This window comes from Cyanistes caeruleus, chromosome 30 (genome assembly GCF_971803275.1).
Source record: "Cyanistes caeruleus chromosome 30, bCyaCae1.hap1.1, whole genome shotgun sequence".
Classification (NCBI taxonomy): domain Eukaryota; kingdom Metazoa; phylum Chordata; class Aves; order Passeriformes; family Paridae; genus Cyanistes; species Cyanistes caeruleus.
This window is the reverse complement of record NC_141730.1, coordinates 3,966,433-3,990,576: the sequence shown is the minus strand read 5'-3', so window position 1 is coordinate 3,990,576 and position 24,144 is coordinate 3,966,433. Positions and strand designations below refer to the sequence as shown.

The 24,144-nt window shown below is 50.7% G+C and overlaps 2 protein-coding genes across 21 annotated transcripts; one reads left to right on the top strand and one right to left on the bottom strand.

Moving 5' to 3' along the window:
• Positions 1 to 8,907: 8,907 nt before the first annotated feature.
• Positions 8,908 to 17,253, bottom strand: POLR3C (RNA polymerase III subunit C). Of its 6 annotated transcripts, none has more exons than XM_086866161.1 (16): positions 16,944 to 17,227; positions 16,545 to 16,709; positions 15,873 to 16,128; positions 15,350 to 15,535; positions 15,153 to 15,241; positions 14,789 to 14,893; positions 14,621 to 14,713; positions 14,466 to 14,546; positions 13,787 to 13,838; positions 13,644 to 13,704; positions 13,413 to 13,563; positions 13,069 to 13,170; positions 12,565 to 12,614; positions 12,332 to 12,481; positions 12,126 to 12,252; positions 8,908 to 10,258 (listed from the first exon to the last, which is right to left on the bottom strand). In XM_086866161.1, the coding sequence occupies exons 2-15, from the start codon at positions 16,689 to 16,691 to the stop codon at positions 12,171 to 12,173; spliced, it is 1,605 nt and encodes a 534-aa protein (XP_086722287.1). In that variant the 5' UTR covers positions 16,692 to 16,709; positions 16,944 to 17,227; the 3' UTR covers positions 8,908 to 10,258; positions 12,126 to 12,170. The 6 variants fall into 6 exon arrangements, with proteins under 6 accessions (XP_086722287.1, XP_086722288.1, XP_023797522.1 ...); XM_086866162.1 differs by having other exon boundaries at positions 17,056 to 17,218; XM_023941754.2 differs by lacking the exon at positions 8,908 to 10,258 and adding an exon at positions 11,455 to 11,782 and having other exon boundaries at positions 16,944 to 17,253.
• On the top strand, positions 16,470 to 24,144 carry RNF115 (ring finger protein 115). 15 transcript variants are annotated; one of them, XM_086866178.1, is made up of 10 exons: positions 17,205 to 17,317; positions 19,051 to 19,195; positions 19,703 to 19,794; positions 19,992 to 20,040; positions 20,407 to 20,612; positions 21,171 to 21,242; positions 21,337 to 21,409; positions 21,487 to 21,580; positions 22,869 to 22,984; positions 23,055 to 24,144. In XM_086866178.1, exons 3-10 carry the CDS (start codon positions 19,787 to 19,789, stop codon positions 23,163 to 23,165), a joined length of 729 nt encoding a protein of 242 aa, XP_086722304.1. In that variant the 5' UTR covers positions 17,205 to 17,317; positions 19,051 to 19,195; positions 19,703 to 19,786; the 3' UTR covers positions 23,166 to 24,144. The 15 variants fall into 15 exon arrangements, with proteins under 15 accessions (XP_086722302.1, XP_086722301.1, XP_086722300.1 ...); XM_086866179.1 differs by having other exon boundaries at positions 17,214 to 17,299; XM_086866180.1 differs by having other exon boundaries at positions 17,228 to 17,317; positions 19,051 to 19,142.

Sequence of the window (24,144 nt, the reverse complement as noted above, 5' to 3'; positions counted from 1 at the left end):
AAAACCTAAATGAGAAAAAGAATCTAATATTATGAATTAATATGGGAACCTTTATGTGATTAAACTAGTATGCTTTGAAATAAAGTGAATTCTTCCAGGTCTACTGCAAAAATCTAATTCCTAAAAAAAAAATAACCAAAAAACAAACAGCATCAAATTCTCACCCATATGATCAATAAAGTCACAATACCTCCACCAGCCAAGGGAAAAAAATCTTAACCTAGAAAAAATCCAAACCACCTCAAAAAGATTCAACACTGAAACACAATGCATCCTAACACTTCAACTAACAATACTAAAATAAATTTTAAAAACAAGTATTCTCTCTATCCACACCAACCCAATACCACATAAAACAAATAAAGTACTCTCATCACAGCACCCCCAAATCAAAAACCTAAATTGCACTAAAATCTTTAAAATAATCACAAATTAACCCCAAAATAAAGTTTAATCTCACTAACAAAAAAAAACCCAAAACAGGTAACAAAAACAAAACCCACACCGTACAACCACCAGCAAAAACAGATGCTATGCTCTTTCACTAACAGTTCTTATCACATCAGCAAAGTTAAACATAAATAAAAAGCAACCCTATTGAACTCCACACATCACACCAACTATTAAAAAAAAAAAATCAAACCAAGTCACTGAACTCAAAGCCATTCAACTAACCCTAAACATTAGTAAAAAAACCCCAAAGCTCTACATTTATAGTAATACCTGAATAATTACCAAGACTCTATAAAAAATTTTAATAACTAATTAAAAACAAAAAACCAACCTAAACTACAACAAGTTAAAAAACACCACCCCCAAAAATATACCTATAAAAAGCCACCATATAAATGCCTATGTCCCCAGAAATGAAGCTAATAAGAAACACCACAACAGAAAGGAATCCAAACTTATCATCAACACCTAAACTAAAAAACACAACATTAAATAAATAGAACATATACATTATTATACGCCAACTACAAACAAAATAAAATTATACAATCAATTACTAAAAATCACCTTAGGACCACTCAAAAAACTTCCAAAAATTAAAAACTGCATCTAACAAAAGCCACCTAATTAACACCCAAAACTCAGCTAACCAAACAAACCCTACCCAATCTGAACCCGTACATACAATAAACAAATCCAAATAATACATATCAAAATCTATTTTAATTGATTCTAGCTAAAATACAAACCAACCCATTCATAAAATCATCTTTATTCAAAAACTAAATTTCACGTAGTGAACACAAAAAAATGAAACAACACACTATGTGCCACCACAAAAACTAATATTGAATAAAAACCACATAAATAACTCTGCTTACTCAATATTACTACCACTATTTATATTTACCTGTATCTCTATAAAAGTATATCTAAAAGTAAAAAATAATTTGACCATTAAGCCAAAGATATACAATAAAAAATAAAATGTCCTAAAATTACATTATATCCCCACCATCTGCTTTATGCTTAAACAAATTCTGTAACTTCAAAACTAACAAAGAAAAAAAAAACTTTTAACGTACAATCTGTATACAATACTAATACACTCTACCCCAAATTCTCTCTCAACTCTATTGTTTAACAGAGACAACAAAAAATCCATTTTGTACTTTTTTGAAAATAACTTCTCATAGAGAGGAATGACAGGTTTGTCTTTACAAACAAGCTGTGGGTCTGCTGATAAGATGCAGCTATCAGTGAGAGACAACAGAAACAATGGGATGGATTCCACTAAAAGATCAAAGAGGCACTGAAAGAGTATCATGAATTCCACAAAAGCTAAGAATTAAAAAGGGATTATGCGTGGGGGGGGGGGAAAGGTATCCCAGGTGTCAGGCGTTCCGGGAAGCCTGTACCTCTCAAGTACCTCAGCCTATGGGGAAAGAGAGAAGGGACAAGCAGCCAGGAATTAGGATAAAAAGTAGGCTGCGCCCTCCAAAAATTCAAGAAACCCCAGGGGAATGCCCCATGGCCTCTCCCTTTATTCGAATAAAGTAAAAGGACTCCTCTGTCTCCTTTTTGGACATAAACCTCTGGTGTTTAAAGTAAAAGGACTCCTCTGTCTCCTTTTTGGACATAAACCTCTGGTGTTTGTGGATTAATTTTCCTGACATCATTGATTAGTGAATACAAAATAATTGCCAAAACCATAGTAACTTCTTCTAAAACTGTTCAACTTGACTCCAATCCCAAAACCCAAGCTACCACCAAAACACCCCACGGCTCAAAAAGACCCACGCCACATCCCAAACACACGTGAAAAAAAACCACAAAACCTTCTAAATCTCCTGATCTCTACTCCACAACAAATAAACTATCTAACGTTATTCATTCTTCTTCCTACGCCCTACTTATTGAAATAAACATTTTTTTCACTTTTCCTCAAAAAAAAATTTCCTTTAAAATCTATTAAAAAACTAACTGAAACCTGATTTCTATCAAGAAACACATTCATTTTAAAACATTTCCTCCCAATTGGTCTCAGACCTTTCCAAGGTTTGGATCCTGTTCCAGTGCACCTGAACCAAATCAACCTGCTCTGGCTCTGGAAACATCAACACCAAACCCAGAGCACGAAGCACCTCGCTGTTCCTACCCCTGCTGTCCCCCGGCCCTGCTCTCTCGCATCCTACGCTGCAGAGCGCTGGGAGCCAGGTTCAGCCCCGAGAATTGTCACATCCATTCCCTCGGACATTCCAGCTTCCACGGGGAAATTGCGGGGACCCCCTGCTTTCCATTCCCCAGTACAGCACCAAGACAAAGTTCTCACTCGGCCCGCGTCTCCAGAAAATCGCGTGCAAGGCTTAAATAAACCCCGAGGCTTGAGAAATACAATCTGCCCAAAAAGCCCAGCTTTGCATCCAGGGGTAATGAACATCACAAACAGATTCACACACCCCAGATGCACGGGACGCTGCCAGCTCGGACCTGCAGTTAACTCGGCAATGGAAAAACCTGAGCTCGAAGCCCTCCTGCAAGGGTACGAAAGGTATTGGACACAGTTTCTAGAAGGCACCACATCGTTATTTAAAGGCACAGCTCGGCTAAAGAGCAATATCGACAAAGCCCCGAGACAAAAACCCGGCAGGTCGGGCTTTTCCCCCTCCCCTCCTCCCAGCGGCTTTTTCCAGCACACTCTGAAGCCAATAAGCCACAAGTGTTCCCCAGCGGCCCCCGCCGGGACTCACTCCCGGGCTGGCGCCGCTCCAGGTGCGGGGGGACCGGGGGAGCCACGCGAGCCCCGGCAGCGGCGGCACTCGGCACCCGGGGGCGGCCCCACGCTCCCGGCCGGAAAGCGGCTCCTCCGGCGGGCGGGGGCAGCTCCGGCCCCGGGAGAGCCCGGCCCGCCCAGCGGCACCGGGACCGGCCCGAAGGGGCCCCGGCGGTGCCCGAGCCCTGCGCCCGGAGCGGACAGAGCGGCCGGGACAGACACAGCTCCGCGCCGCGGCTCCCGCCTGCCCGCCCGGCCTCAGCACGGCTCTGTCACTCCTCGGGGGCTGCCAAGCCGCCAAATTCCCCAGGGAATGCCAGAAGCGCTGCCGTGCAGGGCTGTAAGGGGTCAGAATCGCTCTCAAAAGTAGCGCCACGGCTCCATGTGACCCCGCCTAATGCTGGAAAAGCCGTGTTTCTGTCAATTGAACCCCGAAAACTGAGGCAACGGGGAGGGGGGGGGGGGGTGTGCGTGCCTTCTTAAACCAACACGATGGCAAATAAATGAGTGCTCCCCCCCTTCAATTTAATCCCCTAAAAGTAAAAAGTTATTTTTCCCTTGATTGAAATCTCTCAAATGATAGGAAAAGGGGAACACTCAATCAGACCCTTAAAAAGTAGTGACTATAAGGCTTCCTTCTCAATTTAAACCTCAGGATGATGGAAAGTGGGGGGTTCCCCTCAAGTCAAACCCATAAAATAGCAACAATATTTCCCCCCTTCCATTTAAAATGGAACATGGGGATTCACTGTTCACTGATACCCCTAACACCCTGGAAAAGGCAGGTTTTCCTCCAATCAGCACCCTTAAAATCATAGGTGGACTCCCCCCCAGTGTAAAAATAGATAATAACAGGAGTTTCTTCCCTCAATTTATGCCCCCCTTTTGTCCTCATAATACCCATTTCTTCCGGGGGGAATTGGGGAGCAAACGACAAAATGAAATCAAAAGGGAAAATCCCTTTTGCAAATCCCTGCAAACCCGCACTGGCTTACTTGGCTCAGATGCTGCTTTAAACAATGCTCCATGTCCAGGTGTATCCAGCTGTTCTCCCAGATCCTATGAGACACTCCCAGTATTATTCCATGAAATACCCCCCAGGAGCTCACCAAAAACCCCTCTGCTCCAACTGCTCCACACTCCATGCTCAAGCGAAGTGAGAGAAACCCTCCCCCTAAAATAGCCCCGGCCAGGACCCACCCATTCTTTACCATAACTGCTCACACCTGGGGCTACTCTGAGCGCTCATCAACCTCACAGTTCAGTTTGTGCTGTTGCCATCCTACGGGTGAGGGGAGGGGCAGAAGGAACTTGTCGCTCATTCCCTGGACGGCTCATTGTCTGCACCTGACACACTGGGGCACCAGGCTTTCCTTGCTATGGATGAGGACACCTCTCCTCCTCCTGGTGCCCAAGGCTGAAAATGGAATTCCACCTCCACAATTCCATGTGTTTGAGTTTCACAATTCCCAATGTAATTCCCCATGGATCATAAGCCATCACCTCTAATTTTTCCTCTAGAATCACTGCTGACTTGCCTTTCTGTGGAAGTGCTTGACGCATGGATGCAGAGTTCAGGGGCTTGTTTATGGCTTATCCTGACGAGCACAAATGAAATCCAAACACCCAGAATTACAGGGAAATATGGATAAAGTTTATAAATACTCCTCTTCCCTGCAAATCCCTGGCAACCTCCCATTGACCTTTTACTCTTAACCTCTGAATTTTGACCTTTGACTCTTGACTTTAGCTCTCTGAAGTTTGATTCCCTGATAATTGACCTTGAACCACATAACCTTGAAAAATTAACCCATAACATTGCACCTGGGACCCTTTACTCTTGATCTTTGAACACTGACCATTCACATGTGACCCTTGAAGTTTGAATCCCTGACTTTCCAATTTAACCATTGACCCCTGACCTTTTGCACTTGACCTCAGCCCTTTGACCCTGCCCCAACATCAATATTACTGACCTACAGTGATTGCAGCATATGAATGCTACCACAGTTATCTCACCCAGCCGTGTCAATACCACTATCAGTCTCTATCCCAGCCCCAGTGATTATAGCTCCAGCCCTAGTGATCCCTTCCCTGCCCCAGTGATTTCAGCTCTTGGCCCACGAGCTTTATTTCACTGCAAGCTCTCTTCTTCCAGCTCCACATCCACTTCCTTTTCCCTCCGCTCTGCTAGGTGAAGCTGCTCCAGGTTGAGACAAAGGGTCTTTGTTCTTGGTTCCAGCTCTGAGGTTTCACCTTAAGGCCGAGAAATGCCACTCCAACCCCATCCCAACCCCAAAGCAATCTTTACTGTATTTACAGCCTGCCCCGTTGTGTACCATTCTATGCTTGCTTCCCACATGTACAGTCACTATCCCCTCAGAACAGTGTTTGCAGCAGTCCTCATCCCAGCCCCAGTGACTTCAGCTTCAGTCCCACAAGCTTTATTTGACTGCCAGCTCTTGTGCTATGCTTCTGCCTCCTCATCTTCCCAGCAGTGCCACATCATGCTGCTTTCTGGCTCTCCAGGCAGGATCTCTGTTTTAGCTCTAGCTCTCTGTGGTTTGAGCTTAGCTCTTGAACCCACATTCCAGCCCCAACCTGACCATCCTTACTGGAGGAACAGCTCTGCAAGGCCCTATCCCCGCCCTTACACTGATTTCAGCTCCAGCCACGCAGTTCGCATCCCAGCTCCATATTCCTTATCCCAGCCCCACAACAGTTTTACCCTAAACCCTACCATGTTTCTGTCTGCTCCAGCTCTGCTTCCTGAGTTCCTGCTCCTCAGCTTCCCACTTCTGGTGGCTGAAAGTTGCTCCCGCTTCTCACTGCAACCCAGGGCTGTTGATAAGGCCACAAGTCAGTTATTACTATCACTTCAATGTCTCTAGATACTGTCCTACCCACCCTAATGGGAGCCCAACTTTGGGGCCACTTGAGGCCTCTAGCCCAACAGGTACCTTCCCCCTCCCCCTGGGTCTCAGCCCAGCACTTGCCCAAAGGCCCCCCCTCACCCCCCCCAGGCATTACCAGGGGCTGGGAATAGCCATTGGGCCCCTGCTAGCCCATCCCAAAAGGTGCCCTTGGGCTGGTTCTCAGGCCCTGGAGCCCTCCCAGCCCCCAGACCCTCAGACTCTCCTTGGTACCAGCAGACAGGGGCTGCTAATCCCCCAGGCACCTCCTGCAGGCCCTGAGCTGCAGCTCCATCCCCTTCCCCCATGGCATTTATCCAGCTCCAGCCTCAGTATTTCCATTGCCCCACATTGGTTTAGGCATGATTCAAGTGCCAAGGTCTTTATTCCACACTCTGGGGCTTTATGTCTCCACTGGTCCCACAATGGGTGTTTCAGCCCCAGCCCCACAATCTCTACTGAATTAACATCAGCTATCCAGCAAAAAAGCCCCTAAAGTAATTAATTTTAATAATTAATTAATAAATAATATTTAATTAATAATTAAATCATAAATAATAATGAACTAATAAATAATCAATATTTAATTAATTAATAATTTATATTTAAGATTTAATTAATACTCAATAAATAATAATTAATAAATATTAGCTAACTAATAAGTAATAAATATTTAATTAAATAATGATTAACAAATAGTATTTAATAATAGTAGATAATATTTAATCATTATTTATTAATACTTAGTTAAACTAATACATATAAGGATAACAATATATCTTGTTAAAAGTAATTATAATTAATAATAATTTTATTATTTTAATAAAACTAGCAAAACAAAGAAACGTAATAAAGAAAATCATTATTATTTTAAATAAAATCAAACTAAAATAATAAAAACGAAAAAAACCCAGCTTTATTCTCGATATTTTAAACATTATCTTCAATCCAGAAACTACAAAACAGCTCCTCTCTGTCCCGCAGAAGCAGCAGCTCGTCTCCCTGTGCCACTCCAGACCCCGCACCCGCCTCCGGCCGCCCGAAAAGCCCCGGACGTGGCAGAAAGAATTGGCCACGACCGGCCCCGCCGCCCCAGGACACCGCCGGCCCCCAGATGCTGGCCCCAGCAGACGCGGGCATGGCGCCTGACCTCACCGGCGCTCCCCAGTTCAGTGAGCGCAGGGCTCCCGTCCTGGCGCACCGGCGCTCCCTGGATCGCTCACGCCGCCGCTCGCCGCCACCGCCGCCTCCGCCCGCCGCCGCCTCTCCACCGCTCGCCGCCGAACTAACGCCCGCACCCCTCCAGCTCACGCTATTTATAGCCCACGGCCGGCCAGCCCAGCCAATCACAGCCCGAGGCAGCGCCGGGCCCGCCAATCCCAGCCCGCCCATTCCCGCCGCGCTCGCCTCCGCGACCCCCCGCTGTCCCCTCAGGCCCCGCTCCCGCGATCCCGCCCGCTCCCCCCCTTCTCCCCGTTTCTTTGGGCGAAGTTACCTGGGACCTGAACGGAGAGCCCCCGCCCACCCTTCCCGGGACCCAGCAGCACCTCTCGGGGCTGCGGCAGCTCGGCTCCGCCGGCTCCCAAAGCGAAAGCGGCCGGAGCGGCACCCCAGCAAAACGGGGGAGCGGGAACGGGCCACGACTGAGCGGGCTGAGCTTGGTGGGACCGGGCCTGGATTCAAAGGGCGGCTGTGATTGGCCACCTAGAACCCTGACCTAGAACCATAACCTAGAACCCTGACCTAGAACCATAACCTAGAACCCTGACCTAGAACCATAACCTAGAACCCTGACCTAGAACCATGACCTAGAACCATAACCTAGAACCCTGACCTAGAACCATAACCTAGAACCGTAACCTAGAACCCTGACCTAGAACTGTAACCTAGAACCCTGACCTAGAACCAATCCACCAGGATTGGCGGAAGCTTTGAGGCTGCGGCCCATGGGAGCGCGAGGCGCTCAGTTGGGCGGAGCCAGGGGTGCTCGCAGGGTCCGCGGTCGCCCTGGGCCCCGCTCGCCAGACTCCCGTCCCCTTCTCCGGCCCTCTCTATTGCCCTGGTCCCGCCTAAAAGGCCCCCGCAGAGCCTCTATCGGAGCGCCCCAGCGGCACTCGGGGCAGGGGGCGGGGAGGGGCGTAGCCACCAGCTCGCCCGGGTGTGGTGCCAGCTCGCAAAGCTGCGATGGCAGCACGGAGCAGGGAGCGGCGGTGGGGAGGGCGTGCACAGCTCGCTGCGGGCTCTGAGCGCCTCTTCCCTCGCAGCGGTTCCTCTTCTGCGGGGACTTGGACTGCCCGATTAGGTGCTGGCCGAGGTAAACACCTTAGCAAAATACCTAAGTGCCCGCCCCTCTCCTGCTGTGGGTCCGCTGCTCACCGTCCTTCTCCCCGCAGTCCGTCCGTGAAGCTGAAACTGATCTGCCGCCCGCCACTGCTGCTATTCTTAGCCGCTGGCCTGCACGGCCGCCGCTCCTTTTAGCGCAGTGTCCCTGCTCCCAGCCGTGTCACTTGACACACTTAACGCTATTTCACCCCTCCCTGCTATTTACAGACACCGCTCCGCTCACTCCCTCCCCAGGCTCGGCAGCCGCGGAACTGCCGTAGCTCCCGCTGCCGCCTCCCCCCCGTCACCCAGCGGAGCGGGGCAGGGCCCCGGTCGGGGCACAGCGGCAGTACCGCTCTGTGCCCACAGGAGCTCAACATAACATAACTGACTCAAAGGCAGCTCACACAAGAAGGGAAAGAGGAAAGAAAAAAACATCTGCGGAGCTCAAAGGCAGAAACTCTGTATCCGTGTGCACTAACATCCATGATTTTTTACATTTCCATTTTTTCTTTACATTTGACTTCATCCCCAGTAGTTGTCTAAGAAATAATGTTATTAAATCTTTGTTTCTCTTGGTACACCGTGAGAACTTGGTGTTGCTCTGTATGTGTGGCTTTGGCCACGCTTGTGGACATGTAAAGTCAGTACTTGGAGTCTTCTGGACACATAATGGGCAAAGTGTGTTGGAGTGGATAAATTGCTGTTCTGTACATCTGTAGTGGTGCTGAGTTTTCCTTTGGTTAAGGAGACCTTAACCACGTTCACTGTGGGGAAAGCTGATGGACTCCTGACTGCAGGGCTGGGGTGACGGTGCTGCCTTCTGCATGCCTTTCCTTTGTGGACACAAACCAGTGGAAAAGCAAGGCCCTGAAGCAATCGGGATCCTCCTGAGAGGGCCACTCCGTTCCAGCAGCAGTGCTGAACACACTCCCCCTCCTCTCCCAGTCCTGGCCAGCGCTACAGCATGCAGGGGGAGCTGCCTGGGGAAAATGGAATCTTGGCCCTGCTCCACCAGGTACCAACCTCTTCCTCTGCTAGACAATGTGCCTTCACACAAAAGACAAGTCCCCAAAGGATGGGCCTTGCAGGCTCTTGCCTTGGAGTGGGAGCAGCTCCACCCTGCTTTTATTCTGGTGGCAGCTTGCTTAATCCCAAGGTAGAGACTGGTGCTCCCAGGGTGAGCAGTCCCGGTGGAATGGCCAGGCCTCCCAGCCCTGCAGTTTAAAAAGGACCACAGACACACAGAGAGAAAACCATGGACAGGTGAGAAAGAAATGCTCCGTGAGGCGAGGCTGGCTTGAACAGCTGCATCCTGGGCATTGCTTTGTTGTCTCCCATCACCCAGCTCTGCAGCCAAGAGGCCCCTGTGGTCTGTAGCACCCGCTTGGTGCACGTGGGACCGCTCGGGGAAGGCGGCCAGAGCAGGACGTACTGGGGACCCGGGTGCAGCAGCCACGTAGAAATGCTGTGAGATCCAGAGACACCGAGCGGTACGGCCAGCCCGGGTCACAGCCACGCTGGAAGGGGAGCGGGAGCTGAGAGTATGGGATGGGGTCATACTTTGTTCCAAGGCAGGTAAATTCCCCATCATTTTTCCTTGTTATTTTGAACTCTAACAGCATCAAACACTTTGTGCTTCTCTGCGTTTAACATACAGTTTTCCAGTGAGTTGGCTGCTCATGGTTTTTCTCTGTTTCACCACAAAATTGGTTGTAAGATCTTTTGGATCAAATCCCAACATCTCCCTTTACTCGTGGATTAGGAAGGAAAATGTTGAAATATGCCTATAAAATACCTGTGAAAAAAAATCAAAAAGAGTTGGGGGGGGGGGGTGAGTTTTTAAAATGCAGGTAATCAGATTTCACTCCAATGAACTTCACTGTTCAGTGAAATGGTATGATAATGTAATAAATATAGTTATGAATAAAAATTCGTAAAGACCTAAATAAATATATCTGTAGTTATAATAACATGAGAGAATATAAAATATAGTGTGGCCAAAGATTCCTCCCTAGGTCCAGCCGCAAACATCCATTTTAGAGATAACAATTCTAGCCGGCACCGGGATAACGATCCTAGCCGGTGCCCATCAACCTAAAAGAATAAGCAGGACACGGGCCATCAGGCTGGACAAAGAAAAAGCCCAGCCGAGATATTCTTCAGCTCCAACACCAGAGTCAACCGCTCAGTCCTGATGGCCCAAACCAAGATGAAATCAAGGAACACCCAAGACCTTTTTGCATATGAGGAGACTCTGCCCCACTGTCTATTGATTCAGTTTGCCGGTTCCAGGAAATCCATTCAACTGACTATCAAGACGCTTTGTTGAACAGTGACTGCTCGGAGTTTTGGCCTCAGGGCACAAAACCCCTATAAAAACCCTGGACATTCGACCCTTCGTGTGGATTTGGTAAATCTGTACCTCTGGGTATAGACCCCTGTCCACCCAGCGCTGCGCTGATCTATTTTATTGTGGTTTTTTTCTCCCGTTTGTGATTGAAATTGTTTTATAATAAATCGCTGTCTATATTAATCATATTTTGCCGTTGCATTTATAACAATAATGAAATCATCACATATACACACACACAATATAACCGTAATACATCTACTAGACACATCTCAATTATATACTTGATTATATAATGGCTTACACAATTCATAAACTATGGGCCAAAAATCATATTCCAAAGATCAATTCTTGTCCCTTGCCAATACCTACCGTAAAAACCAGAACAACTCCACAGGCTTTTGGTTTCTGCACCCAGCCCTCCCAGGGAATTTCCTGGCAGCTCGGGGTCCCCTCTGGGGAAGGGTACCCAGCACGAGCCCTCCCCATTCCCCGCTCACCTTGCTCCTCCAGCACAGTGTGTGCCTCCCTCTGGCAGGGACCTTGGCGTGCCCCAAGGGACACGGGAGCCCCCCAGTCTCCACCCCGTCCCCCTCAGCTTTTGCTCCTCACCCCCAAAGAAGGCAGAGAACAACTCCAACTGCCCTGGACAGCAGCGCCTTGCTTTATTGGAATTCTGTCCAGGTATAGACCCCTTCCAAAAAGGAGCTCTGCTGCAAAAAGAAAGGGGGGCAGGTCCCAGAAATCCCTCCCCGAAACACCAGGCACAGGCCAGAGGCAGAAAGAGGGAGTGGTGGCAAAGAGGACAGAGGAACGGCTCGGCTCGGCACGGTTCTGCACGGCCCGGCCCGCCCCGCTTCGGCTCGCCCGCCCCGCCTGGTCCACTTCGGCTCGGCCGGCCTGCTTCGGCCAAAATCTGGATTCCACCTCCAAAACTCAATACGTTCAAAGATTGCTCCCAGATGAAAGCTGCCAGGACAGACAGGTCATGCCAGGGACAGTGTCACTGTCTGTCAGTCACGGGAGACAAGACCAGTTTTAAGGGACACAAGAACAGTTCTGTGTGTCTCCCATGTCCTGTGTGTGTCCCCATGTGTCCTGCATCCTCTGTGTGTCCATATAATGTGTCTGTCTTGTGCGTCCATGTCCCCTGTGTCCTGCGTCCCCATGCCTGTCTGTCCCTGTGTCCTGTGTCACTGTGCCCAGTTGACATGCAGGTGCATTAGCAACTGTTGCTTTATTCTCCTCAGCAGCACAAGCACTGTGGGCAGAGGCATCTGATCCCCGTCCCCATTCACGTCCCCATCCATACCCCTGTCCTTGTCTGTGTCCACGTCTTTGTTCCCGTCCTGTTCCCTCATGGCCTCTTCGTGGTGCTCTCAATGAATGACTCCAGCACAAAGATGGTCTCATCCACCTGGTTCTCACTGGCATCAATCCTGGGGGACAGACAGTGATGGGCAGCCCCCCACAGGGTCCCCAACCCCCATCTCTATCCCTGCTTCCATCCCCCCTTACTTGTTGACGTTGTGTTTTAGGGTCTCAAGCTGCTGCCGCTCAGGACCTGTGATCATCTCCTCAACCTCGTGCAGCTGCGCCGCCTCAGCACCCGTGGCCTGCATGGAGGCCAGGATGGCCTCCACACGCTGGGACTTCTCTAGGAGCCTCCTAGGAGGGAACATGGACTCATGGACATGGCAGTGGAGGATCTGGACCCACCACACCAGGCCACCCCCAGCCAGAGCACTCACTTGTTCTCCCGCATCTCATGCTGCCTTCGTTCCATCAGGTTAGCCACGCTCTGGGGAAGAAAAGGGTGAGTACCTAGCATGGGTGTGTTGGGGAGCCCCAGTATGAAGAACCCCATGGGGGAACATGAGCACGGTCACTGCCACCCTTGTGGCACCACAAGGGAGGGGGCTTGGATCCTGGAGCAGGAAGGAGCTCTGGAGGGAAAAGAACCAGGTGAGCCCCTAGCCCAGGTGTACTAGGGGGCACCAAGGGACCCTACACTCCCCAAAACCCAGCAGGAGGACACACAGAGGACAGTGCTGCTGCTGCTGCCATCCCTGTGGCACCAGGAAGGAGGGGGCTGTGACACCTGGACATGGCACTTCCAGGACTAGGGGCTGCAACAGTTCCCTGGAGCAGGAGCTGGCGCCAGGGCCTGGATTCCCCGGGAATTACTATGTGAGTAGACCAGGATCTGTGACTCTTGGGGCACTGTGACACTTGGGCAGGCCCTTGGGATTCACCTTGTAGCATCTGTGAAGCAGCATCCGAGCAGCAGCCATCACATTCACCGTGTACAGGTAGAAGGTGCGGGATGGAGCATGGTCCGGAGTCTTGGGAATCTCCTGGGCAGGGGCAGACATGGTGGGGAGTATCCCCTTCCCCAGAGGTGTCCCTGTGTTCCTTTCCCCATAGAATTCCCCCTCTCCAAAAGGTTCCCCATGCCCAGATTCCAGGTGGGATCACTTGGAAGTGCCCCGAAGTGCCCATCACCTGGACAGCTGTTACACCTGGGGAATGTCTGGGATCTCGGAGCTCCGTCACCTGTGGGGACACCGAGGTCTCCAGGATCCTGGAGATCCCTCACCTGCAAGGACACCAGGTTCTCTGAGAGCATCCTGTAGAGCATGTCCTTGGCTTCCTTGGCTGGGATCATGGCAAAATCCTCCACCTGCTTCTGCTCCAGGTGCTTCTTGCGCAGGAGCAGGCGGAATATCCTGGCGCAGCGGGAGCCAAACCTGTGAAGGAGGGGTGGGATAAAGGAGGGATGTGGGAAGGAGCTGGGGGGAGCCCAGGAGACTCCGGGTCCCCACGTCACCTCTCCTCCACAATGGACTCCAGCGTGGCTGTGGCCAGGGACACCAGGGCCTTGTGCAGATCTGTAGGGGCTGAGGTCAAGGACTTTTCTGGAGCTTGTGAATGTTTCTGGCCTGGGAACGCCAAGTTCCCCTCAAAGGATACTGACAGTGTAGGTGCCCCCACCGCTGTCCCCCGACTTCCCCACAAATTCTAGCTGCAGGGAGAGATAACAGGGAAAAGTTCAGGACACCCCGTGAAGGAAGGAAAATACGGATTTTTTTCCTTAAAATCTGGAATGGGAAGACTAAGAAGATTTTAAGGAGAAAAGATCTGGGACTTTAACAGCCTAAAAACATGGGCCAGGTCTTAATGACACTTCCAGGGGCTTTTAAATATCTTTAATATCTCTTAAATATCTTTAGTGTCAGAACTTTAGGTAGCTTTAATGACTTTGAAATAACTTCAGTATTTTTAAAATAACTTTGGGATCTTTTAGTATCTGCAATATATTTAACATTATCTCTCCAATACCTTCAATAATTTATGTATCTGTTAAATAACTCGAGTATTCTTAAATAACTTCAGCATCTGTTAAGTATCTTCAGCGTCTGTAAAATAACTTTAATACCTGATAAATAATTTCAGTATCTGTTTAATATCTTTGATATCTGTTCAATAACGTAAAAAACCTTCAGTATCTGTTAAAAACCTTCCTTAACTCTCAGTAAAACATGTTCCACTCTCAGACAGACAGAGAAATAACCAAGGAATCACTGAATCAACAGAGACTGGAAAAACCCTGGGATCTCCCCAGGGCTCTGTCCAGTGTCCCCAAGCTCACCGGGTCGTCGGCCAGGAGTGCCAGGTACTGGTCCAACACCTGCTTCCCAATGTTGTACCCAGATGGAAGAGATCGGAATATCTACGGCGGAAAAAACAGGGAACATCAAGGGATTCCAAGGGGTACCAGCTTCCCAGGGGCTTCCAAGGACCCACCTCATTGGAGGAGAGGGGCTGCGTGTGGGATGCACCCGAGGCTGTGGTCACCTCGCTCATGCGCAGCATCGTCCGCACCACCTCACTGCTGGTCTGTATCGGGAAAACCAGGAATCAGATCAGGAAAAGCTCGGTTCCAGAGTGGGAATGCAGGTGGGAGCCACAGACCTGGTCCATGCGGCTGGCCACAGCACTGACCAAAGCCTGGTCACGGAAGTGCTGGTGAAAGCGCTCCAGGTTGACTTGCCAGTAAATGCCATCATCTGGGGGAGTCTGACATGGGACAAGGACGAAAAGTGAGGGCGAAGGGGGCAAGAAAACAGAAGAAAATGGGGAAGGAAACTAATGAACAGGAGACACAAAACTGAGGGATGTGAGCCAGAAAAATGAGGGAAGAGAGTCACAAAAAGTGAGGAAAAGGGAACCACCTGGTTTCCCCAGAACATGTTTGGGAATACGGATACCGCTCTTCCCATGTCCCAGTTCTCAGGCCAGAGTACTGAGGGCACCATCACTCCAGCATTCCCAGTACCTCTGAGCTTCCTCCGTCCTGCTTCTGTCTTTTGGTTTTGTGCTCCCCCTCCTCCTCCTTGTCACACGAGTGTCTCCGCTTCCCTTTCCCTGTCAACCGAGACACTATTTCCCATCAAATCCATGACTGTGGCCTCAACACGTGGCTGAGTGCTGCCTGAGGCCTTCCCCAAATCCCAAGATCCCAGGGGCTCTCACCAACAAGGCTGAGCCGAGGCACAGTGTACATGTCCTTCTCGTCAATAGCCAGGGCAGGTGCAGAGTGCGGCAGTGCCTTGGCACTCCGGGGGCTTTCTGGGACTATCGGGCACCTTTGGATGAAGTGGGTATCTGCCAGGCGCACAAATGTGCTGGACACTTCTGTGTAATCCATGGTTTTCCCATCTAGGTGGGGGGAGAGACACAGTGGATGGATCTGGAATGTTCCTGAGGCTTCAGCAAATGTCATGCCATCCTCATTGCCAGGACTGTGAACACCCCACAGATCATTTGGGACCACATTCACAAACCCAACCCCAAATCTCTGTTTTTTTAAGAAGCTTCCCATCCTCCATGGTCTCAGTTAGCCTGTCCAAGACCAGATCCTGGATGTTCCTGAGGCTCAGGAGTACATGGTGACACCATGGCCACCGTCACAGTCTGACTGTGAATAGCCTATGGTGCCTCCAGTCCCATTCACCAACTAAACCCACTCCCAGAACCCCTTTTTTTTCCTTCCCACCTTCCATGGTTTCAGTGAGGCGATCAGCGACCCTGGCAACAGCGCAGCTCATGGGAAGGTGCCCATGGAGCAGAAGTTCCTCCACCAGCAGCTCCCCTGGGTCCCCATAAAGCGTCTTGGCTGTGTATATATAGCGGGGGTAGCGCAGGATCCGCAGGATGCGCTTGCTCCTTGCCTCGTATTCCACAGATCCCCGGGGCTGCACCTCGTACCGTACCAGGTTGTGCTGGATTAGGACACAAAGGGCCTTTTTCACCTGTGGGAGAGAGTGGGAGGGTTGGACTCTGCCTTTTAATGGTAATGGCCCCATCCCAGTCTGCCTGGGTGTTCCCTCCCTACCCAGCATCTTCCCTAGGGAGAATCAGAATTTCCCTGCTTCTTCAAAGATCAGTTTTTCAGGGAAATACAAGCCACTTGTTACATCAAAATCTTTCTCCCTGGTTTATTGAAAATTCCTTGTCCTTTGCCAGCTTTTCCCACCAATCTTGTCCCTGCTCCTAGACTCTATTCCTGCCTTTGCTCACTACAGAGCATTAGTGTTCCTCCTTCTTTCCAAATTAGTTTTTCAGAGACACACGGACCTCCCACTCCTGATTTATTTATTTAAAAATTCCTTGTCCTTCTCCAGGGTTTCCTCTCAGTCTCCCCTCCTGGACCCCTCCAATCCCGTACCTGATCCGGGAGCAGCCCCGTGTCCCCCACCAGGAGCCGCAGCGGCCGCGGTCCCGTCCGGAGCAGGGAGTTCCCGACTTTTTCCACGATCTCCCCAAAGTGCTCCTGGAGCAGGAGGGAGCAGAGCCGTAGCTCTGCCTGCGTCATCCCAGCGGCTCAGGAATCCTAGGAACGGAGCGGGGGGAAAGAACAGCTGAGTGGACAGAGAGGGGAGAGATGCTGACCATGTTGCAGGGGTCCTGTATCCCCTGCCGGGGGAGGATCAGCCCTGTCACAGGAGTCCTCGTGTTCCCCCAGGTGAGATTGCCCTCGGCGTGCCCTCCCACGAGTGGGATTCCGCCGCCAGGGTGGGACCCCCCGCCCCGTCAGGGGTCCCGGTGCTCCCCACCCCGGTCTCACCACCAAGCCTGGCCTAGGCCGTCGCCGCCGCCATGACGACGGCCACGTCCGGTGTCCTCTTCCTGTCCCGCCACTTCCGCTGCCGCCACCCCATTCCCCATTGGGAGCTTACACGCTGCCTTACACCAGGGGGGGCGCAGGCCGCTCCCCGCCCCGGGGGGCCGCTCCATCCAGCTCATCCGCGCTTTCCAGAGCGGGCGCGGAGCAGACGAGCTCGCCGGAAGCGAGGGGCCTCTCTGGGCCGCGCTCGCTGCCCTGGGAGGAGTGACGGCAACGGCGGCAGTGGGGGGAAGATGGCGGAGGCGGCGGCGGCGGTGCCGCAGCACCGGTTTTTTTGCCACAGCTGCAAGGGCGAGGTCAGCCCCAAGCTGCCGGTGAGCCCCGGGCAGGGAGGGTCGGAGAGGGGGAGCTCTGAGCTTCCGGTGAACACCGGGCGGGGAGGGCCCGGGCGGGGAGCCCCGAGCTGCCGGTGAGCCCCGGGCGGGTGTAGGGGCAGCGGTGATACCCCAGTCGCTCCCTGAGTCCCCTGAGGAAGGGGTGACCTTCAGCCCCCGAAGTTGTTCCCGCATGGAACAGTTCTCAGACTGGAAAAGGACTGGGGGAATCTTCTGTTCCTTATGGAAGGTGATAATCCCATTCCCATCCCACTCCATGAGCAGCCCTTGCAGCGTCTGCTCGTCCGACAGGATGGGCATTCTCCATCTACTCCTAAATTATCCCAGTTCCTATTCCTTGGAACTGGGAGCATCCCAAATTTTTCTTTATCCCACGCTGGAGGATCCATTTTTTCCCTCTAGTATTCCCAAACCCACTTTTTAAAAGGAGACATTGTCCAACTCCCACTCCAACTTCTCCATCCCCAAAAACTGGGCTTTCCTGGTTCCTCCATCACCTTCCTTGTTTATCCTGGGAGGAAACCTCCAGCCCTGCTCCCGGGGAAGCACCAGGGAAACACCTGAAATTTAATTTCCTGGCATCCTCCACTGGGTCTTGCTCCAGTTCCCCTTTCAGGAGCCTCCCAGGCACCTGGCAGAGGGGAGACCTGGCCCTGTGGCTCTGCCGATGGACCCCAGTGGGGGCTGCTCCCTGTGGATTTGTCCTTGGAGAATCCAAATCCAAAACACCTTTTTGGCTCATAATTCCCTGGTTTGGGTCATTGAGAGGGATTGGGAATTAGGGATGAGGGCATGGAAAAGGAGGCATTGCCAAGCAGTACTTCTCCTGCATCTCTCAACACCAGAAGTGGAGATGTTGGGTTGGAGAATCCCAATCCTCCAGGAAGTCATATGGAGACTTTCTAAGGAGACACTTCCCCAAGCACATGGTATAAGGAGGGTCTGGACACATGAAAATCCCTGTGGATTGAGAAGTGGAACCTTGGAGGTGCCAGGGAGATAATTTTTTCTCTTGCTTTCCAAGTGAGGAATGTGGGGATATCAGAAGGGATGTGGAATTCCACAAGGTATCAATCCAATGCTAGCGTGCAGAAGCCGAGGTATTCTGAGTGGAGACCAGGGAAAGGGAGAAATTTAAGTTGGGATTACAGCTATGGATGAGCTGGTGAATGGAGCAAGAGCCAAGGAAAACTTCTGCATGGTCCCATTTGTCCCACACACCTTTCTTTGGGGTTCCATTTGCAACTTTCTGTAATTTTTGGGTGGGGATCACCTGGAAAACCACCTGATCCAACTTTTCTGTCCAGATTTGGGATCAAGTCCAGGCTGGATGTGGATGTGCCATACAGCTCCAGCTGCCTCAGGAATGGTCTGAGCGCAAAGCAAATACTCGTGGTGGGATTCTGGTTTGTTTTCCTTCTGAGAATCACAGACCACCAGGCTGGAAGGGAGTCAGAGCCATGGGATGCCACCAGATTCCTTGGAAAATCTTTTCATGGCTTGATCCCACTAGGGAATGAGATCCCTGTGCAGATCCCAGATCACGAGCACCCAGGAGGCTCCAGGATCATCCACTGCACCCCTAAACATCCCAGAGAAAGCAGGGAGCTCGATCCAAGGCTCTGCAGGATCCTGCACAACATCTGTTCCCGTTTCCCTTCTCTCTCCTTCCAGAGCTATTTTTCCCAAATGCTATTTTTATCTTTCTCCAGCTACTGGGTAGGAAGCTGAGTTTCCATATGGACTCCAACAGAAAAAATATTCCAAAGCTTCCAGGAATGCATCAGCATCCCACCTGCTGCTGGTAATGGTCTGATCCAGGATTTGGATGGAGTTCCCACAAAATCCACACCGAAGGTGTGGGGAGCATTCCATGTGTTGTGGAATAGGATGCAGGATTTTCAGGGGTCTGGGAAGCATGGATGAGGGGAAGAATTTTCTAATCCAGGGGGACTGATTGATTGGTTCAGGATGAAGATCTCACAAAAATTGGTGCTCAAAGTGTAGGATTTGGGAAGGCTCTGACTGCGGGATGGGAAGATCCGTGAGAGAGGTTCTGTGGAGCCTTTTTGGTTTTTCCATGGTTTTCTCCAAATCAAAGCCAATCTGCAGCTCTGGGACGAAACTCTGGGGATGGGAACAGGGAAAATTTTTCTCCTTGGAAGGAATTCTTTTCCATGCCTCCGCAATTCCCACGAGCGACTCTTTTGCTTGCTGGTGCCCAAATTCCATGGGATTTGGATTTTGTTAGACTGTTGTTAGGAGCTGCTTGGGATCTAGAATCGGGAATCCTCCTGAAGGGAGATTTTTCTTTAGAATTCCAAATATTTTGAGTCTAATCCCAGATTCCTTTTGTCTTCCCAGGAATATACCTGCCCCCGCTGTGAGTCTGGCTTCATCGAGGAAGTCACTGATGATTCCAGGTACCAGAGAACCCAGGGATATCCAATGTCCAGGCACGTGGAGAGACAATTTCACTATTTTTGGTGTTTGGGGTTTTTTTTTTCTTTGTTTTTTTTTCTTTTTTTTACCCTTTTTGGTCCTTTTTTATTTTTACCCCTTTTGAGGGAATTTCAGGAAACAAAAGGAGGATTTGGGAAGCATGGGGGGATTCTGGGAATGGGTCCTGCCCTCACTCTCCTCTTTTTCCCAGTTTTTTCGATGGCAATGCCCTGGACGACAGCCCCTCACAGTTCGCAGAGGTGAGCTTTCCTTCTTTTCCTGTAGCGTCTTCCCCGGCAGCTCCTTTTCCTGAGAGTTTTGAGTGATCCCATGGATTTGGGAGTATTCCTCCTCAAATTCCAGCCATTGAAGAGAGGGAGAGACCAACCCCACAGCTTCCAGATTTATTGGGGTCTGTGCGGAGTGGGGAGTTGCACTGAGGTTGTTGCATTAGATCTGGATCCACTTGGGCTATAATTAAGCCTTTCTGCCAGACTTTTCCCTGGGATACACGACAGCTATTGGAATGTGCTCCAGTGAAGCGGACTCCGCTGCCTCTGCGTCTCGCAGGGATGAGCACCAGAGCTAAGTGGGGATCGTGGCTCCTGTCTTGCCCTTCTCCGCAGCTTTGGGACCACTTGGACCACACGGTGTTCTTCCCGGATTTCCGGCCATTCCTGAACAACGGCTCCCTGGATCCAGAGAGCCGGGACACGGAGAGGGGCCCCCCAGCCGAACTCTGGGGCCCCAGTCGCCCCCCACGGCTGCCGATGCCTCGGAGGTATCGATCCCGTGGCAGCTCCCGACCGGATCGCTCGCCTGCCATTGAGGGGTGAGTTTTTGGGGAGAAACCTGCGAAAATGACTTTCTGTCAGCACCCTTAGCACAATTCTGGTTCATTTTCCATGTCCTGCTGCCTGGAACACAGGGCATTCTCAGCACTCACATCCCAGGATGAGTTCTCATCCCTAATTCCTTTGTGCTCTCCCTCCATTTGGGAGGTTTATCCAGGAAATTTTCAGCTGTGAGCCCTGTATCCATGGGGAAAGGATTCCCTGTTTTACTGCCTATTCCTTCTGCCACTATTTATTTATTTAGCTTGTTATTTCCATGTTTTTCCTTGGTTTTCCATGTCCCAGTACCAACTCTTCCATTGGAACTCGAGTCATTCCCACTTCTCCCACCCTGGGATGAGCTCGTATCCCTAATTAGTTGCTGCTGTCTCTCTCTGTTTTGGAGCTTTATCCAGGGATTTTCAGTCATGAGCCATGCAGCGAGGCATCCAAAGAGCAGGAACTCCTGGTTTTCCTGCCCATCCTTTCTTCCACCATTTATTTACTTACTTAACTTGTTCTTCCCATGTTTCTCCTTCCCATGCCTCCTTTTTCAGGATAATCCAGCAGATCTTTGCTGGGTTTTTTGCCAACTCAGCTGTTCCTGGCTCCCAACATCCTTTTTCCTGGTGAGTAGCTCAGATCCCACCAGTAATTACCAGTAACCCAGCGTCTAGGGCTGGTTTGGGAATGGAGGGAATTCCTGGACTCTCCCGTTGGCAGGAGCGGGATGCTGCACTCCAATCCTGGGGATTATGCGTGGGGACAGAGCGGCCTTGACGCCATCGTCACCCAGGTGAGTGGCACCTGTGCCAGGGTCAGATCCCATCACAGATCCCTGCTTCTGAGCACAGAATTTTTCCCTCTCTGCAGCTCCTGGGACAGCTGGAAAACACGGGACCACCGCCAGCAGACAAGGAGAAGATCTCGTCACTCCCAACAGTGCCAGTGACGCAGGAACAAGTCGGTGGGTGACTCCATCCCTGAATCCGATGGCATTTGTGTTGGCATCGGGGTGTTTGACATCCTGAGCTCCCCCGTTACCGCTTTGTTCCCTGTGGAATTGGGCTGGAAACTATCAGCTCCCAAGCTTTGCTGCTGCCATCTCTGGTGTTCATTTCTCCTGGGAATCTTGGAGCTCCACCGTTCTCCAGGGTGCACGGAGAGTCCTAGAATATGCTGTTCTGACTCTTCTCATCCCACAATGGTTTTCCTATCCCAAATCCCTGTTTGTGCTCTCGACTCATCCCTTCTTCCCTTTCAGGATGGCTCTTGACATATTCTGCTCTGCTCTGGAAATGTCATGGAAAACTGCCAGCAGGGGTCTGGGCGTGTCTCGGAACAATCCGGGCTTTGCAATTAAAAATCCCATTAATTTTTCACCCCGAGGATCCCTCCCCCTCCCAGCTGCTCAGTTACCAGAACCCTCCTCCTCCATTATGGTCAAACTAGACAGTTCTACGCGGGATATTTTTAGCCCGTGGTTTTACATACCCCTCTGTCCTCCTCTTCTCTGGGAAGCCAAGGACTAGCTGAAATTCCATGTGTCTGAGCCCACGGGGCCCAAAAAGGCTAGGAATCGTGAAATCTTGGAATATCCAAGTTGGAAGGGAATTAGCTGAAGGAGCTCAGTTCCTGGCGATGTCCATGTCAGCATCACGAGCTTGGAACAGGGGGAGAGGGAGTGAGATTTCAGCTGCCTCCCATAGCCGGTGACACACAGCTTGGGGATCATCAAGCCATATTCCTGGCTGGGAAGTTGTGGTGGGCATCCAAACATCCTGACTTTGATTTTTGTTTGCTGATGGTGATGTACAGAGAATATCAGGAATTCCTTATACTCCCTGGGAGTTGTGTGTGGATGGGTGGATCCCAGCTGGTGGAGCTCGGAGCTCATGTTCCCAGCAGGAATTCTTCATTCCCATGATGCTCCGTCCCCTGTGGATTGTATCCTAGCTTGCAGATCCTGACGCTTATGTGTCTAGTGGGATTTCATTGATCCCTGCATGCTCCATCCCCAGAGGATTTTGTATGGATGGATGGATCCTGGCTTGTTTCTGGCAGGAATTCTTTTATCCCTGGATGTTTTCATCTCCAGCAGACATAAATGACCTGTAAATCCCAGAGCTCCTGTTCCTGGTGGGATCCTTTTGGTGCCTGAACACCCCATTCCCAGTAGACCCTACTCAAGTGACTCCCAAATACCAGAGCCTTCATTCCTGTTCCCCTAACCTGCCATTACCTGTTTTCTGCAGACACGGGGCTGGAATGCCCGGTGTGCAAGGAGGATTACGCCGTGGCGGAGCAGGTCCGGCAGCTCCCCTGCAACCACATCTTCCACAGCAGCTGTATCGTGCCCTGGCTGGAGCTGGTAAGATCCCAGAAAACCCATGTATCCCACAGGATAATCCCCCAGGATAACGGCTCTGTGTTCCCCACAGCACGATACATGTCCCGTCTGCAGGAAGAGCCTAAAAGGTGAAGATTCCACCCGGCAAATGCCGAATCCTGATGCTTCCGACAGCCCTGTGCAGGAGCGATGGACTTTCTGACCCTTCTGAAAGGTTCTGGAGTGCTCCAGAGGGTTCTGGAGGCCGGAGCATCCCCGCTCGAGGTGTACATTGTCTGAGAATTCCAACAAACCCCCCCAAGTAGCAGGAATTAGGGGGCTCACGCTGTGGGATTACAGCACCAAGCGCTCTTCTCCCAGGAATTTATCCTTCTGCTCCATGGAATTGCCGCGTTAGTCCTAAATTGGGAATTTTGGGAGTGATTTGATTTCATTTTGTATCAGAAAAGGTTTTTTTTTCCAGTGGGGCCCAGTCCAGAGAGGGGTTCCAAGTCCCTCGTAGCCTTCTCTGGAAAAAGGTTGGGATAAAAAGGGGATTTTTTGGATCTTCGTGCACTCTGGGAGATTGGAATTGTATCCACGAGAGATTTTATTGCCCTGTTTTGGATGGAATCCTTGGCGTCTATAAAATCATGGCAGGTGGAAGAAGGAAGGGTCTGCAGCCCTTCCTTAGGGAGGTTGGACCCTCAGGAGCCCCTGTGGTCCTGGAAGTGGTCTGGGAATGCTGTGGTATCAGGAATGTGCTGAGCAGGATTTTGTCTCATCCTGAAATATTCTTGGGGTTGATTCAGGTTTTTCTGAACCTTTTCTACATGACTGTGGCCCCAGATGTGTCCAAACCCCACTCTGCCCCCACAAGTCATTCCAGGCAGGAATTACGGACCACTCCCTTGGGAATGCCCCTGCCCTCCCCTATAAGTTAAGGAAACTCATTATTTTTGCTGATTATTCAGTTGTTTTGAGAATTTTTTCCCATTTCTGTGACTCTTTTCCAGGTCTGAATCCTGGGAGCTATCCTTGTACTCGTGGTATCCACTGACTGCCCTCGGGGAACATTGTGACCCCCATCCCTTGTTGGGGGGACATTCCCAAACCCCTTGGGCTCAGTGGTTCCACATCCACATGGATTTAATTCCTGGTTTTCTTTGCTCTTCCGTCCAATAAAGGCCTTTCTCAATTAA